Source organism: Camarhynchus parvulus, chromosome 4, assembly GCF_901933205.1.
Source record: "Camarhynchus parvulus chromosome 4, STF_HiC, whole genome shotgun sequence".
Taxonomy (NCBI): Eukaryota; Metazoa; Chordata; class Aves; order Passeriformes; family Thraupidae; genus Camarhynchus; species Camarhynchus parvulus.
The window spans coordinates 6,362,143-6,375,869 of NC_044574.1; the positions used below are offsets into that span (position 1 = coordinate 6,362,143).

Here is a 13,727-nt window from a genome sequence, read left to right on the forward strand (position 1 = left end):
AATAGGGAAATGTCTGTGTAGGGAAATGTTTTGATGGTGTAAATACCATATTAAAATCTGATACTGCTGTCAATGCACCACCTACAGATGTTGATACTTCTCTGTCTGATGCTCTGACTGTTTTGAGCTGCAGAGCACGTTTTGAGAACTCATGCATCCTGTAAACTTGCAGAATTAATAACACTGATATTTTTAGGAAGACTTGTGTAATTGAATTCTAATTTCCATTTAAATGTAGTTTAATGTACATGGTTAGTAGAGGTGAGTGAAGAAGATACTTATAATCTATTATCATTCAGCAGATTTGCTTATAAGCCAGTTTTAATTCCTTGATCACTTGTTTAAAAACTAAGCTTAAGCACTTTGTAAATCATACATTTATGAGCTGTCAAAATAAGTGGTTTTTGTAATTTTTATACTTACCTAAATCACCATTAGAGAAAAACTTTAAATTACAGTACTGACCTGAAAATTAAAGACTTTATGGAATAAATTGAAAGAGGAGCATGGAGAGCACTGAGGGATGTATGCCTCCAGCAAATGGGAACATGATGAAAGAGCACTACAGATCAAGGCATGAATTAATCAGTACATGGATGTGTGTGCATTGATACTAATAATGTTCATGCTGTAATGTTAATTGTGTAATGTTTAGTGAATTCTTCACATAATAACATGTTTTTATTTATTTTTATTATATTCATTATTTGCAAGTTTTGAGGTTTTTTTTTCTTTACCAGGTTAAAAATGTTTGTGAGTGTAGAAATAAACTGGTATCACAGTTCTGGAAAGCACACATGGCTTCAAAGAAATGCCCAAACTGCAAGTAAGTTTATAACTACATGAGAAAGCTGGTTTCTAGTTAAATGCTGTATTTATATTAACCTTTATCTGCCTGTCCTGTTTGGTTTTTTTTTTGCCTTCAAGATCCAGGAGATCACTAGTGCGAAAGGAGCACAACAGCAAGCTGACAGTCACCTATCCTTCTACAGTGTACCATAAGTCAGGAGAGGAAGGCATTCTGGATGAAACAGCAGGTGAAATATTTGTCTTCTACTCAAATATGCTTCCACTTTTTCCCTGCATTTAAGGGGCACAGATTCTTAGCAGTGGCTGTGCACTTGGAACTAATTTATAAAAAATACTGATTATAACTAAACCAGTAAGCTCAGGAGTCAGAGAGAACAATTCCATTAAATTTCTGTTTGAGAGCTTGTTGTGCTTTTGCAGCTTCAAGTGTCTCTATGTCTAGGAAAAGAAGTACAACAACATAAACTTTGTCAGCTTTAGGGTGGTTTTGGGGCACTTCATTTTTGGCCGGTAGTTGATGTTCTGCTGGATTTTTTAAACAGAACAACTAGAGGTAAAACTAATTAGGAGGAAAATTACCAACTTCAGAAAGAAAATTACATAATCCTAAGTCTTGTGAGTGAATTTCGTCTTAAAGAGTAAAAGACAAAAAAGAAAGTAGGTGGCACTTTCCAGGATTAATTAACCAATTGTTTGAACCAATTTAAATCTCCTTTTCCTTCTCATATCCTTGACCCTTTACACAATGAGACAGAATTGAAGCAGACATTTATGTGTGTTATTTAGCCCTTAGGAAAGGTTTCCATAAAGAGTTTATTTTGTTTGCTACTCTGTGATTTAAATACTAGATTAAATCTCTGGAGCTGTGGCTGAAGAAATAAAATGGGAAGTATTCTGTATTCTGAACTGGGATGGATCACACAGTTAGGTACATTGTGCATAGCCTGTGATGGTGGTTAACTCCCAAAAGGGACTACCTTTAACCTTGGCATCGATGCATTTCTGTTTGAGGGATGGAAAGGTTTTCTAGGTGAATGGAGAATTGAACTTTCAGTGTGCAAAAATCTGCATTTCTGGACCTAAGCCAGAAGAAGAAGAATAGGAAACTGTCTGAGGTTGTGGGAGAATTGCTTTTCATCGAGTTGTGGAAATTGGGAGCTAAAATCTCTGGCTTTGTTTTGAAAATAATTGATCTTTTTGCTTTTTAGTAGCAAAACCATGTGTTTTTCTTCCTCCCCAAAGCAGAGGTAGCCCCGACTCTTACTTATCATAGGGATGGTGCTATTGTCTCCTTCAATTGAGTATTTCATGGGAACCTTGATACCTCCCTGGTAGTACCTGAACCCCACTGAAAGTTTCCCCAGCTGCAGGCTGAGACTTGACTTGTGTTTTTGTCAGGGGATGGGATCATTTAAGGAAGGTTCCAGCTCACTATAAGTCAAAAAAGGCATAAACTTTAGATGTTAGAGTGGAGTCTTATTTCTGTTACTTATATTCATATTTACTAGTCACAGAAATTGTTTATTTTTTACTTAATTTTATATTCCCAAAGCAAACATTTAAATTATAATTTTGATGTAGATGTCAGCCAGTATATTTTGTATTTCCATTCCTCCTCTGAGCTGGAAGCACCACTGTAAAAAAAAAAAAAACCAAAAAAACACCGTTCAGAGTAATGTCTTGAGATTTTTTTTAAAAATAAATATTTTATTTTAATTTTATTTTTTACTTTTTAGGTATTGATGAAAGCCAGTTAGGGAAGAGAGGATACCTGACACCAATGACTGCCAAGGAATACATCCTGGCTCTGTGGAAGAATGAAGGTAATGGTTGTCAAGAGCAACATTGCTTTGTTTTCTGTACCATTTACTGGACAAATCTGCAAATCTTCCAGTATGAGCTCCTTGTCAGATCTTTGCCTTTTGCCTTAGGTGCTTCTGACTGCAAAATAGGTTTTGTGACAGGAGAACTGGCAGCCAGTGAATGCAGAGACCTGGATTCAATTAACACTTTGATCAGTTATTCTCAAATTGTGGCTCCCTACAAATCACAACAGTTATTTGCAGAGACTGATTTTCCTGTGGTGCTGTACCCCACAGTTACACTGGTTAAAGACTGAGAATGGATTTACCAGCCTCTTTTTTGGGTTGCCTGTACTCTGAATCTGTCTGCACTTGCCAGGAAAAATCAAAGCACTTTTGTCAATCAGTCACAGTTAGTTGCTGGAACCTTTCTTCCTCTCATTCTGCTTTCTCCATTTGCTATAATCTATATTTCTGTCCAGAGTTGTTCCTAAAATACCACACGTCACAAAAAAAAAGAGTGGCAATTCTTTCTAAACTGTGTCTCAATGTTTGTTTTTATTTTAAACAGGCTCAATAGTGTTAACTTAGCAGAGTCTTTTGACTTGGTTGAGCAAGTGCTGGGGGTTTGGATTCCCAAACATTAGCAATGAGAATGAGCTTTTATTTCTTTTGTCTCTTTTTAGGTTTCTTTCTGCGTTATCTCTTCCCTGGGATGGATCCTCATGAGAGTTCAGAATTCAGTCCAGACATGTTTTTTCTAGATCTGCTTGTGGTTCCACCTTCAAGGTAAAATTTATCCCCCCAAAATCTTGTAGAAATCACAGGATTTAGTGCACCCTTTGCAGGAGTTGGAGATCCAAACTCCTGTAATACAGACACTGGTCTGCTTAAGTGTCAATAGAGTCTTTAAGTAATAAAAAGCACATTAGTAATTGGTAAGTTCTATTGTAACTCCAAGTGAGTTTGTTAGAAGATTGAAATACTAATTATGGAAAAGATATATTTTAGTATTTTATATTTAAAAATATATTTTAGTATTTTAGTGTTTAGTATATAGTATATACTTAGTATAGTATAAGTATCTAAAACATAAGTATATATTAATATAATATATACTTATAATATAAGTATATTAAACATATAGTATGTATTTAGTGTATTTATATTCAGTATTTAGTATATTTATATTTAGTATTTTAGTATTTATATATTAGTATTTTAAATGAATATAGAATATTGTAACTGCACAGTACTGATAGAATTTCTTGTTAAGGATCATTCATTTTTTATGACTGTCCCAGTAAAATAAATGAATTTTTAAATGCCCACTGTTAGTTTGGATTATTTTCCATGCACTGAAGATTTAGCTGAGAATATTTGAGGTTTTTCATGCTGCTTTTGAGTGGCTTTAATCCTCTGAAGTGATTTTGATTTGCTGTAGGTATCGTCCTGTGAATCGCCTTGGAGATCGCCTGTTCACAAACGGGCAGACTGTGAACCTGCAAGCTGTGATGAAAGATGCCCAATTGATAAGGAAGCTCTTGGTTTTCATGGCCAAAGAACAGTGTCAGCCAATAAAGATTACAGAAGAAATTCAAACAGTAAGAGTTGCTGGTTGTCTTATTCTTTGCTTTTTTGGATGGGTGGTTGAGTTCAGGAAGGCTCCTGTTTAAGCTGTTCCTGTAACAGTTTTTGCCTGAGCTGTTGGAATATCTGCTGATGGAGATGTTCCATACCATTTGGTTTTTGCCTCTGCTCTTTTCTAGCTGGTGCAAAGGGAAAAGCCATTTTCCTGAGATTTTCTTAGCCGTGGATTTTTGTATGTGAGACATAGCAGGCTCCTGTTTCTAGAGAATTAAATATGTACAGCACAAACAGTTCACAATAAAACTTTGCTAGCGTTTCAACACATGAAAAGAGGGGTGAAAGGTCACTTCAGTTTCTAAGCCTAGTGGAGCCAGTTATGATTGTGTTTATTTTTGACAGTTGATGTCTAAATAGGATGTAAAACTTCATAAATAATATAGTTAGTAACAATATTTGTCTACTTCTGAGAGTTCACATAGTTGTATAGTGTAAATAATAGTGTATGTCAGCTTGCCTTGTTCCATATTTGTTCATCAGTTGTATCATTGAGGGGTGTTTGACACTGGGCTCAGTTTCAGGGGAACTTGATTTACATCTTTAGTGTAAAACATTTTGGAAACACTGTTAGTTACTCACAATGTAGCCACTAGATGGAGATCTGTTCTTAAAACATTTGACTGGAGGTAAATGAATTTTGGATGTGATTGGTTTAGTGGCTTTTAGACTGAAAACAAAGTGGTGTAAGTGATAAAATCTCTTGGATTTACATTATTTTAATCTAAGAATAGGATTTTCTAGTTACAGTGATTCCCAACATAGACTGACTACCAGTGCAAAATAATGGTGAATATTTCTTTTGCTATATTTAATACTGTAACTTCAGCCTAGTAAGTAGAAGATATTTTTTGTTACGTCCAAGTTTCTAATTTCTGTTTTTGCAGGAGACAGGAGGGGATGGTGAACCTCTGGACCGTTCTGTGCTGACAGCAATTCCAGGACAGAGCATTGCAGATAAGTTGTACAACGCCTGGATACGTCTGCAGAGCCATGTCAACATTGTGTTTGATAGTGACATGGACAAGCTGATAACAGACAAATACCCTGGTATTCGTCAGGTGGGTACAGGCTGGAGTCTTAATTAAAAAAGAGAAGCTGATGGAGTAAGAAAAAAGTGAACTATTTGTGGTTAGTACATGGGCATTTTCATGCCACTCATCATTGCAAGAATCCATTTGGTTTTCCATACTTGTCGCAATAGGACACAAAATGAACAACACACACAAGCTGAGATGTCCAAGGTAAAAAGAGGGCAGTTTATTTCCAAACTCCAATATTTATAGACTTTCAAAAGTGACCATGGATTGGAGGATGAAATTGCCACCTCTCCAGCCACACTGGTCAAACCAACAGTCCATCAATTCTCCCCTCCTCCAGAAAGGAATGCAAAACAATCATTATTCACATAAAAAGTGCAGTGAGAAACTCCATTACAAAAATATAAACATCAGAAGTCTTAGAAGAACTTAGGAGAGCAGGGTGACACATACTTGCAGATTTTAATTGTCACCTTCTGTTTCCCAAGCTGTTGGAGAAGAAAGAAGGACTGTTCCGCAAGCACATGATGGGGAAGCGCGTGGATTTCGCTGCTCGCTCCGTCATTTGCCCCGACATGTACATTGGGACCAATGAGATTGGCATCCCCATGGTGAGCATAAATAAAGGACTGTGTCCTCACTGCTGGCAATTTGGTAGCAGTTTAAAATCTAGAGGGTTTCTGACTCATCTGAGCTGTTTTCTGCCCAGTGTTAATAAGGAGGGAGCACTGAAGAGCAGGAGATTTTTACTACTTATAAAATGAGAATACCACATCTGAGAATGATGAGTTAAAAAAAAAGGAAAAAGCTGTACTTGCTTTGTAGGATTAGGAATTGGTACAAGCTTCAAAAGTAGATCCTGTTCCTCCTATGGTCATTGTATAAGGTATTTTTGAGATATTGCAGTGCCAGGGTACCAGTTGTTGGTTTCTCTGGGTCTGGATTGAAGGCATTTGAGATGGTAGTTTCATGTTCAGACTCAGGTGTTTATTATTTCTTAGCAGTAAAACAGTCTCACTACAGTGAGTTCTGCAGCTTTTCATTAGAAGGCACAAAATGCCAACAGTCTTTTGTTACAGGGTCTTTTAAGACTGAACTATCCAATTAAGAAAGGACACCTGGATTATTTTCCCTTTTAACCCAAGAACTGATCCCACAGAGCCCACAATGCTGACTTTTCTGCCCAATTACAAAATGCCGCCCAAACCCATGAAGAAGAAGGAAGAAGAGACATGAAGAAGAAACCCAGGACGACACCCTGTGCCCTCCATCTTGCTTCCATCCACAACATACTAAAAATCCCAAAACCTAAATTTCTCACCAAGTGATCCACCTACACTGCTCTCTAGAACCTATTTCACACTTTAGTGGATTCTGTCTTGAAGTCTAGGAAGTCTATCTTGAATCTAGGAGATTTTCTCCATGAATGAGGGTGAAAGTCAGTGCTCCCCTGGGGGTCAGGGCACCCCAGACCAGAGAAATATTCCTGGTGCCCTTGGTTTCCACATTGCTGTCTCAAGGGAGGGCTGTGATAATGTCACCAACTTCAACAATCCTTAAGGATTTTTACCTGCACAGAGATGACACGAAGCCTGAATTTGAGTTTCTCATTATCTTGTCTTTGCAGAAAGTAGTGAACCTAATGATAATGTGCTTTTTCTCTGTATTTGTTGGCTTATTTGCAGAATCTAAATTCATGATTGCTTTCTTTAATTGCTAATTGAGCTTTATACCTCAGTAGAAAATTGTGAAAGGGATGTTGTTTCTATTCTTATGGTAGAGGATTTTAAAACAGTAATGTATTTATTTGGCACTAGAGTAGACTGAGGAGGACACGCATTCATGAGCTTAAAGTAATTTATTCTTGCATTTACTACTTAATTTTTGATACTGTTTTATCAGTGGCTTTTAGAGTTTTAAGCTCCTCTTTTCCTTCCTGTCTAGGTATTTGCCACCAAACTGACCTACCCTCAGCCAGTCACTCCCTGGAATGTCAAAGAGCTGAGGCAGGCTGTCATCAATGGCCCCAAGGTGCACCCTGGGGCCTCCATGGTCATCAACGAGGACGGCTCTCGCATGGTGCTGAGCGCCACCAGCCTGACGCAGCGCGAGGCCATCGCCAAGCAGCTCCTCACCCCCTCCTCAGGGGCACCCCAGACAGGCCTGAAGATTGTGAGTATGGGCAGAGCCCTCCTCCATCTCTGGTTCAGGGAGTGGGAATAAAAACATGGTACTTTTTCAAATTCTAACTTCCATTTTTCCTTCCTTTACTTTCTTCTAATACACAGTGTGTGGCATTCATTGTGCCAAGATGCAGAGTATTCTCAGTGGTGGCCTTGGCAGTGCTGGCTTAGTTGGATTTATAGGTCTTTTCTAACCTAATTGATTCTATGTCTGTTGTTTCTGCTCTGTGCTACAGTTTAATCAACCTTTGAAACTTCTTAACTGTGTCTCTGTCCCTTGCAAGAGTTGAAAAAGCACTATTTAGCTACTAGGGCAAAAGTTTTGGGTTTTAATAGTGTTTTCACATTGTTGTGTATTACCTTGTCTCTCATAAAGGCTTAGCAGAGATTTGAAATTTAAATCTGAGTTTTTCTGTGATGTCAGTTCTTTCAGAACCTGTCACAGAGTTAAACATAACAGTATTTAGATTGTACAAACAACTTACCATACTCTTGTTGGTGATCACTTAAGTGGATATTTAAATGTTACTAAAAGAAAAATTAAAATGAGACTGTTCTGAGAGACTGTTTTAGATAAAGATGTATTGTGCTGTACTCAAAGCTGAAATTAAGAGATTCTTGGCCTCTGCCTCATTTACTGAAAGCTGTTAATAGCTGTTCAGCTATTACTACCTTAGTCTAGGGTGTCCAGGATATATGGTGGGAGGTATCAGTTCAGCCCAGTGGGCTTTGGATGAAGAGCTGATTGATTTGATCACTGTGGTTTGGGGGAGTTAATAGGGAATAGTTGTTTGGTGGAGAGCAGAGGGCATTCAGGGGCAAACAGTCCTGATTCTCTCTGAGTTTTACACAGAGCATGAATGTGAACCAGAAAGAGAATGTTTTGGAGGACACGGTCTCAAGCTACGTCAGGGAAGGTATAGGTTGGATATTAGGAAAAAATTTTTTACCAAAATAATAATAAAGTACTGGAATTCTCTTCCCAGGGAGGTGGTAGAATCACCATCTCTGGATGTGTTAAAAAAAAGACTGGACATGGCACTTGGTGCTCTAGTCTAGTTGAGGTGTGAGGGCATAGGTTGGACTCGATGATCTTAGAGGTCTCCTCCAGAGCTCATTACTCTGTGATTCTGTGGCTCTGTGTGTGTGTTTAAAGCTCAGTCAGTCCTTTCTGAGGCACTTGTGGCAGCCCCCCAATCTGTGTGGCAGGTGTGTCGGCACATCAGGAACGGGGACGTGCTGCTGCTGAACCGGCAGCCCACGCTGCACAGACCCTCCATCCAGGCTCACCGCGCCCGCATCCTGCCCGCCGAGAAGGTGCTGAGGCTGCACTACGCCAACTGCAAGGCTTACAATGCTGACTTCGATGGGGATGAAATGAATGCCCACTTCCCACAGAGTGAGCTGGGCAGGGCAGAGGCCTACACCTTAGCCATCACTGATAAACAGTACCTGGTGCCAAAGGCAAGTACAACTGCCAGATACATTTATTTCTAGATGCAATCACTTTTGTTTGTTTTGTCTAATGATAAATGGGATCATTTTTTAAAGTCTGTTTATTTACTTCTGAGGTTTATTTCTGTGTTCTTTCTCCACTTGTGGTTTTGTTCCTTTAAAGAAGGCCCAGTACATCCAAACAATCTTGTTCCTTTGAGTGGCTGTGTCCAGAAGAGATTCAGTAGAGAGCTATGCTGTAATAAGTCCTTTACAAATTACTTAAGTACTTCTATCCAGGGGGAATAATTTTGGGAGCTGGAGGCAGACAACTTATTAACCCCACCACCACCACCTTTTTCTTGTTCCCTCTTTAGGATGGGAAGCCACTTCCTGGCTTGATCCAGGACCACATGGTTTCTGGAGTCAGCATGACACTGCGGGGCTGCTTTTTCACCAGAGAGCAGTACATGGAGCTGGTGTACCGAGGGCTGACAGACAAAAAAGGGAGAATTAAAATCTTTCCTCCAGCCATTATGAAGCCACAGCGATTATGGACAGGAAAGCAGGTAGTTTATAATTTACTGGCTTAAAGAATGCTGGTGGTTTTAAAGTAAGCAAAATGGTAATAATAAAACAAGTGCTGCTAAGGGTGTTTGCAAGGCCAGATCCCATTAACACCATGTAGGTTTTGTGTGTGTTTCTGAGCTGTAAAAGCCAACAGACAGCTTTTTATTTTTAATTTTAATATATCTAAGTACTGGAAAAATCTTTGCTGTTTTATATTTCTGAATAATTACACATCTCAGCTCACTGATCCTTCAAAGGGTAGAGTAGCAGGAGGATATTCCTGCCTTGTGAGATTTCCAAGCTTTCAAAACTTTGCTGTCAGTGGAAAGAATACATGCAAGATGTTGCTTTTCTCATTCATGCCAGATTTTTTTATGTTGAGAAGCAATTATACAAAAAAAATAATTCCTGCCCCTCATCCTGCTTCTTTATAGGTTGTTTCCACATTGTTAATAAACATCATTCCAGACAACTATGCTCCACTGAACTTGACTGGGAAAGCAAAAATTGGTGGGAGAGCCTGGGTAAAGGGACCTGCAAAAGGATGTCTGAATCTTGATTCAATGTGTGAATCTCAGGTATGCAACAACTCTGGGGGTTGGGCTGGGCTGCGTTGTATGAAAATTGTGTGTACAGTGAAGGAATGGGAAGGGAGCAAGGCAGATGACAAAGTTAGAAGCAGATATTTGGCAACAGTTGCCAGAAGTGGGTGATTGAAGGATAGGCCTGGGAGTCAGGAAAAATTCTCTGTGGTCCTGACTTAGGTAGATTCCATCTGGTTTTGTTAGACCATTTGTTTTCATTGTCAGACTTTATAGGTGGAAAAATGCAGGTGGTGTTAGAAGTTTCATTTCTGCTACAAATTCTGAAAATATAGGTAATCTGACCACATTTAACCATTCACCAACATGTAAGCTTTTAAAACTTAAAAGCTTACCAATTTTCACATGGATTACATGGAAGAACCTGTCGAGGTCATTGTACAATTACAATTAAAATTTCTGTTTTCCTGATTCAAAGCTGTGTTTTATTTTCCAGGTTATTATCAGAGATGGGGAATTACTGTGTGGAGTCTTGGACAAAGCTCACTTTGGCAGCTCTGCCTATGGGCTGGTCCACTGCTGCTATGAGATCTATGGGGGTGAAACCAGTGGGAAGGTGCTGACGTGTCTGGGGCGCCTCTTCACTGCTTACCTGCAGCTCTACAGGGGGTTCACCATGGGTGAGTACCTGCAGCAGTGCCTGCAGCACCTCCTGAGGTCTAAACCACACAGGGTTGGGCATAATGCATGCTAATTCTGTGAATGAAATTCTGCAAAACTGCCCTGGAGTGAGACAGCTGCCTGCCAGCCTTTTTTTGATCTTGTTGTTGGGTTTTTTTTTTTTTTTTTTTTTTTTTTTTTTTTTTTTTTTTTTTTTTGTTGTTGGTACATACCTGGCCTTCTAGGCATAAAGAGAGCATAAAGAGTCTTGAGTATGTCCACCAATTTCTCTTTTCTGTCCTGCCTAGCCAAAGTGTACACAGTTAATATGTCCTGTGCATCAAAACCTCATGTTTTGCTTCTCTGAAAAGTAATTGTTGCATAGAAAGCAGAACAGCTGACAAAACAAGATGAAAGAACTTCAAGGGCTTGGTGATCAAGCCTTGCACATCACATTTTACTGTAAATCTTGGTCAATGAGTTTGAAAAGCTTTTATTACAGGTTTTCAAACTTGTGTAAGAGTTATGGAGACACAGTCAACAGTCAGCAGTAGTGAGGGACCAACACAGGGGTATCTTTTGGAGTGACTGATTAACAGGACTCCTGGGAGGCAGGGTTCAAAAGTTAGATAGGAAAAGATAACAAGCCTGGGACCACTGGGCTGTTAAAACATCAGAAGAGAAGTGTGACTGGAGCAGGAGTTTGGGATTTGGTGTTTTGACACAGCCATTTTAGTGACTGTTTTAGTGTCTGTGGCAGGACTCCTCACAAACAGCTCACAGGAGTTCAGGTTCCAGTGTTTAATCTGTTCCCTGGTCCTGTCATCTCAAGGATCTATATTTTTAATTTATCTTTTTTTTAAAAGCTAAGAAATGCCAGATTGTGAAAAGTTCAACTAATAGGAAGTTTGATGTGGATGGAAGGAAAAAAGCAGTTTGATGTGGCTGGTCGATAAAGCATTAGTTTTAGATTTTTTAGAGACTGTTGAAATTAAGACTCCTTAAATTAGGGAGTTGATTTTGCACTCTTACTGCTTAGTTTATGTTGCTCTTTTATTTTTTTTTCTTTTATGGCTTAAAACTTCTCCATCCAAAAGCTACTCAGATTTTTTTGTTCTTGTCAAACTGCAGACCCTGAGTCTAACCATCAGTATAACTTTAGCTGTGACTTTCTTTCCCATCTCTTCACTCAAAATCCCTGACACCAAATGTGGTTCCTCTCTTGATTTTTTTTCAGTTTAGACCATTGTATTCTGTCTCTCCTCTTTAACAGGGATTGAAGATATTTTGGTTAAACGTGATGCAGACCACAAAAGAAAAAAAATCATTGAAAGGTCAAGGCAGAGTGGTATTGAAGTAAGTCTGTTTTGCAGATTTATTTTTTCTTCCATAATGCAAAATTTTTGAAATACTGCCTTATTCAATCATGCCTGCTCAACACCTAAAAATTCCTGTATTTTACTTTCAGGCTGTTAGAGTTGCTCTTAATTTGCCAGAAACAGCATCATGTGAGGAGGTCCAAGGGAAGTGGCAGGATGCCCATCTCTGCAAAGACCAGAGGGATTTTAACATGGTTGATATGAAATTCAAGGAGGAAGTGAACAAGTACAACAATGAAGTCAACAAGGTTGGCATTGAGTAATCTGTGCATATTAATCTTGTTTAACTTTCTTATTAAGTTAATTAATGTGGATGAGCAGTGCCTGACTCTTCTGCAGGCTGAAGCTTTCCATCTGTCCCCAGCTTGGGGCTCCACATGCTGCCTCTCCTCCTCCCTGAGTGAGAAGATTGCTTAATATTCAAGATGCTTTTGAAATTATAAATAGGAATGTTTGTGATTGCTCATTGTTTCACTTTGTTAAAGCCTTCCGCAGGAATTTCTTGGGTTTATTATTTTATGAATAACATTTGGTTTTGTTTCCTTCACTCCCCCACAACTCTGTAGGTTTGCATGCCCCTTGGTCTCCACAGGAGCTTTCCAGAGAACAATTTGCAGTTGATGGTACAGTCAGGAGCCAAAGGATCCACTGTAAACACAATGCAGGTAATGCAATAGCCAGAAAATGCTTAGCAGCTACATGTGCTGATGTGATGTGTCCTAGAATATAACTGTTGGGAAGCTCTTGTGGGGATATCTGATACCAGAGCAAGGTTTTCATTCTGGACTTTGGCATGGAAAAATGCTAGAAGAATGTAATAAAGACCTCAGTGGGTGATGGAAGACAGTCACTGTTTATTATAACCTATTTTTGAATCAGTTCTTAGTGCATGAGGGTTTATTGAAATAGCAGAACTGCTTTTGAGAAGGAATGCTGCAGTTTATACAAACAAACCTACTGTAGGAGAAATATCTTCTCCTGGCCTCTGTTGGAGACTGACCCTCTCATTCAACTTCTGAATAGGAACAACATAATCTTTGGTTTTGCTGGAAGTGAAAGGATAAATTTTCATTTTACCATTTGCAACACAGCCACCAAGCTAGAGACACTCTATAAAAATGCCATCTAAAATGGAGAGAATGACCACAGCTCAAAAGGGAGAGCATTTTGGGTTGAGGTTTTTGTTCTGTTTTTAGTACAATGCTGAGAGGTGGTGGTGAGGGTAATGTAGGGACCTAAAAAATATCTACAGTAATTTTAGTTTCACATTTCTGTGTTAAAATAAGTATACAGAACAAGATACTGAGGTAATGTTGAGGATGAGTCAGGGTACTGGAATAATTTTAAAAGCCAGGTGAGAATTGAACAATTCTACATTGAGCTACAGAGCATTTCTGAACAGTTGCCTTTTTTTTACTGTATTTTTCAAGAAAAATCACTAAGCCTATGTGAACAAAAAGCTGGATGGAAAAGTGATGTTTCCTTTTTTCCTGCCCACATACAGATTTCTTGTTTGCTGGGCCAGATTGAGCTGGAAGGCCGAAGACCCCCGCTGATGGCATCTGGCAAATCCCTGCCATGTTTCCAGCCTTATGACTTTTCCCCTAGCTCAGGAGGATTTGTGACTGGCAGATTTCTCACTGGGATCAAACCTTCTGTAAGT

At 38.9% G+C, this 13,727-nt stretch overlaps 1 protein-coding gene across 1 annotated transcript in view; it reads left to right on the top strand.

Annotated features, from left to right (window-relative positions):
- POLR1A (RNA polymerase I subunit A) overlaps nt 1–13,727 on the top strand; it is a 32,528-nt gene that overhangs the window by 4,359 nt on the left and 14,442 nt on the right. The window contains exons 5-20 of the mRNA XM_030948170.1: nt 741–826; nt 928–1,037; nt 2,547–2,633; nt 3,299–3,401; nt 4,057–4,216; nt 5,144–5,317; nt 5,785–5,907; nt 7,241–7,468; nt 8,689–8,943; nt 9,291–9,482; nt 9,918–10,061; nt 10,522–10,705; nt 11,959–12,041; nt 12,154–12,312; nt 12,631–12,729; nt 13,569–13,721. Coding sequence (XP_030804030.1) covers nt 741–826; nt 928–1,037; nt 2,547–2,633; nt 3,299–3,401; nt 4,057–4,216; nt 5,144–5,317; nt 5,785–5,907; nt 7,241–7,468; nt 8,689–8,943; nt 9,291–9,482; nt 9,918–10,061; nt 10,522–10,705; nt 11,959–12,041; nt 12,154–12,312; nt 12,631–12,729; nt 13,569–13,721 — 2,340 coding nt within the window. The remainder of the gene's footprint in view (nt 1–740; nt 827–927; nt 1,038–2,546; nt 2,634–3,298; nt 3,402–4,056; nt 4,217–5,143; nt 5,318–5,784; nt 5,908–7,240; nt 7,469–8,688; nt 8,944–9,290; nt 9,483–9,917; nt 10,062–10,521; nt 10,706–11,958; nt 12,042–12,153; nt 12,313–12,630; nt 12,730–13,568; nt 13,722–13,727) is intronic.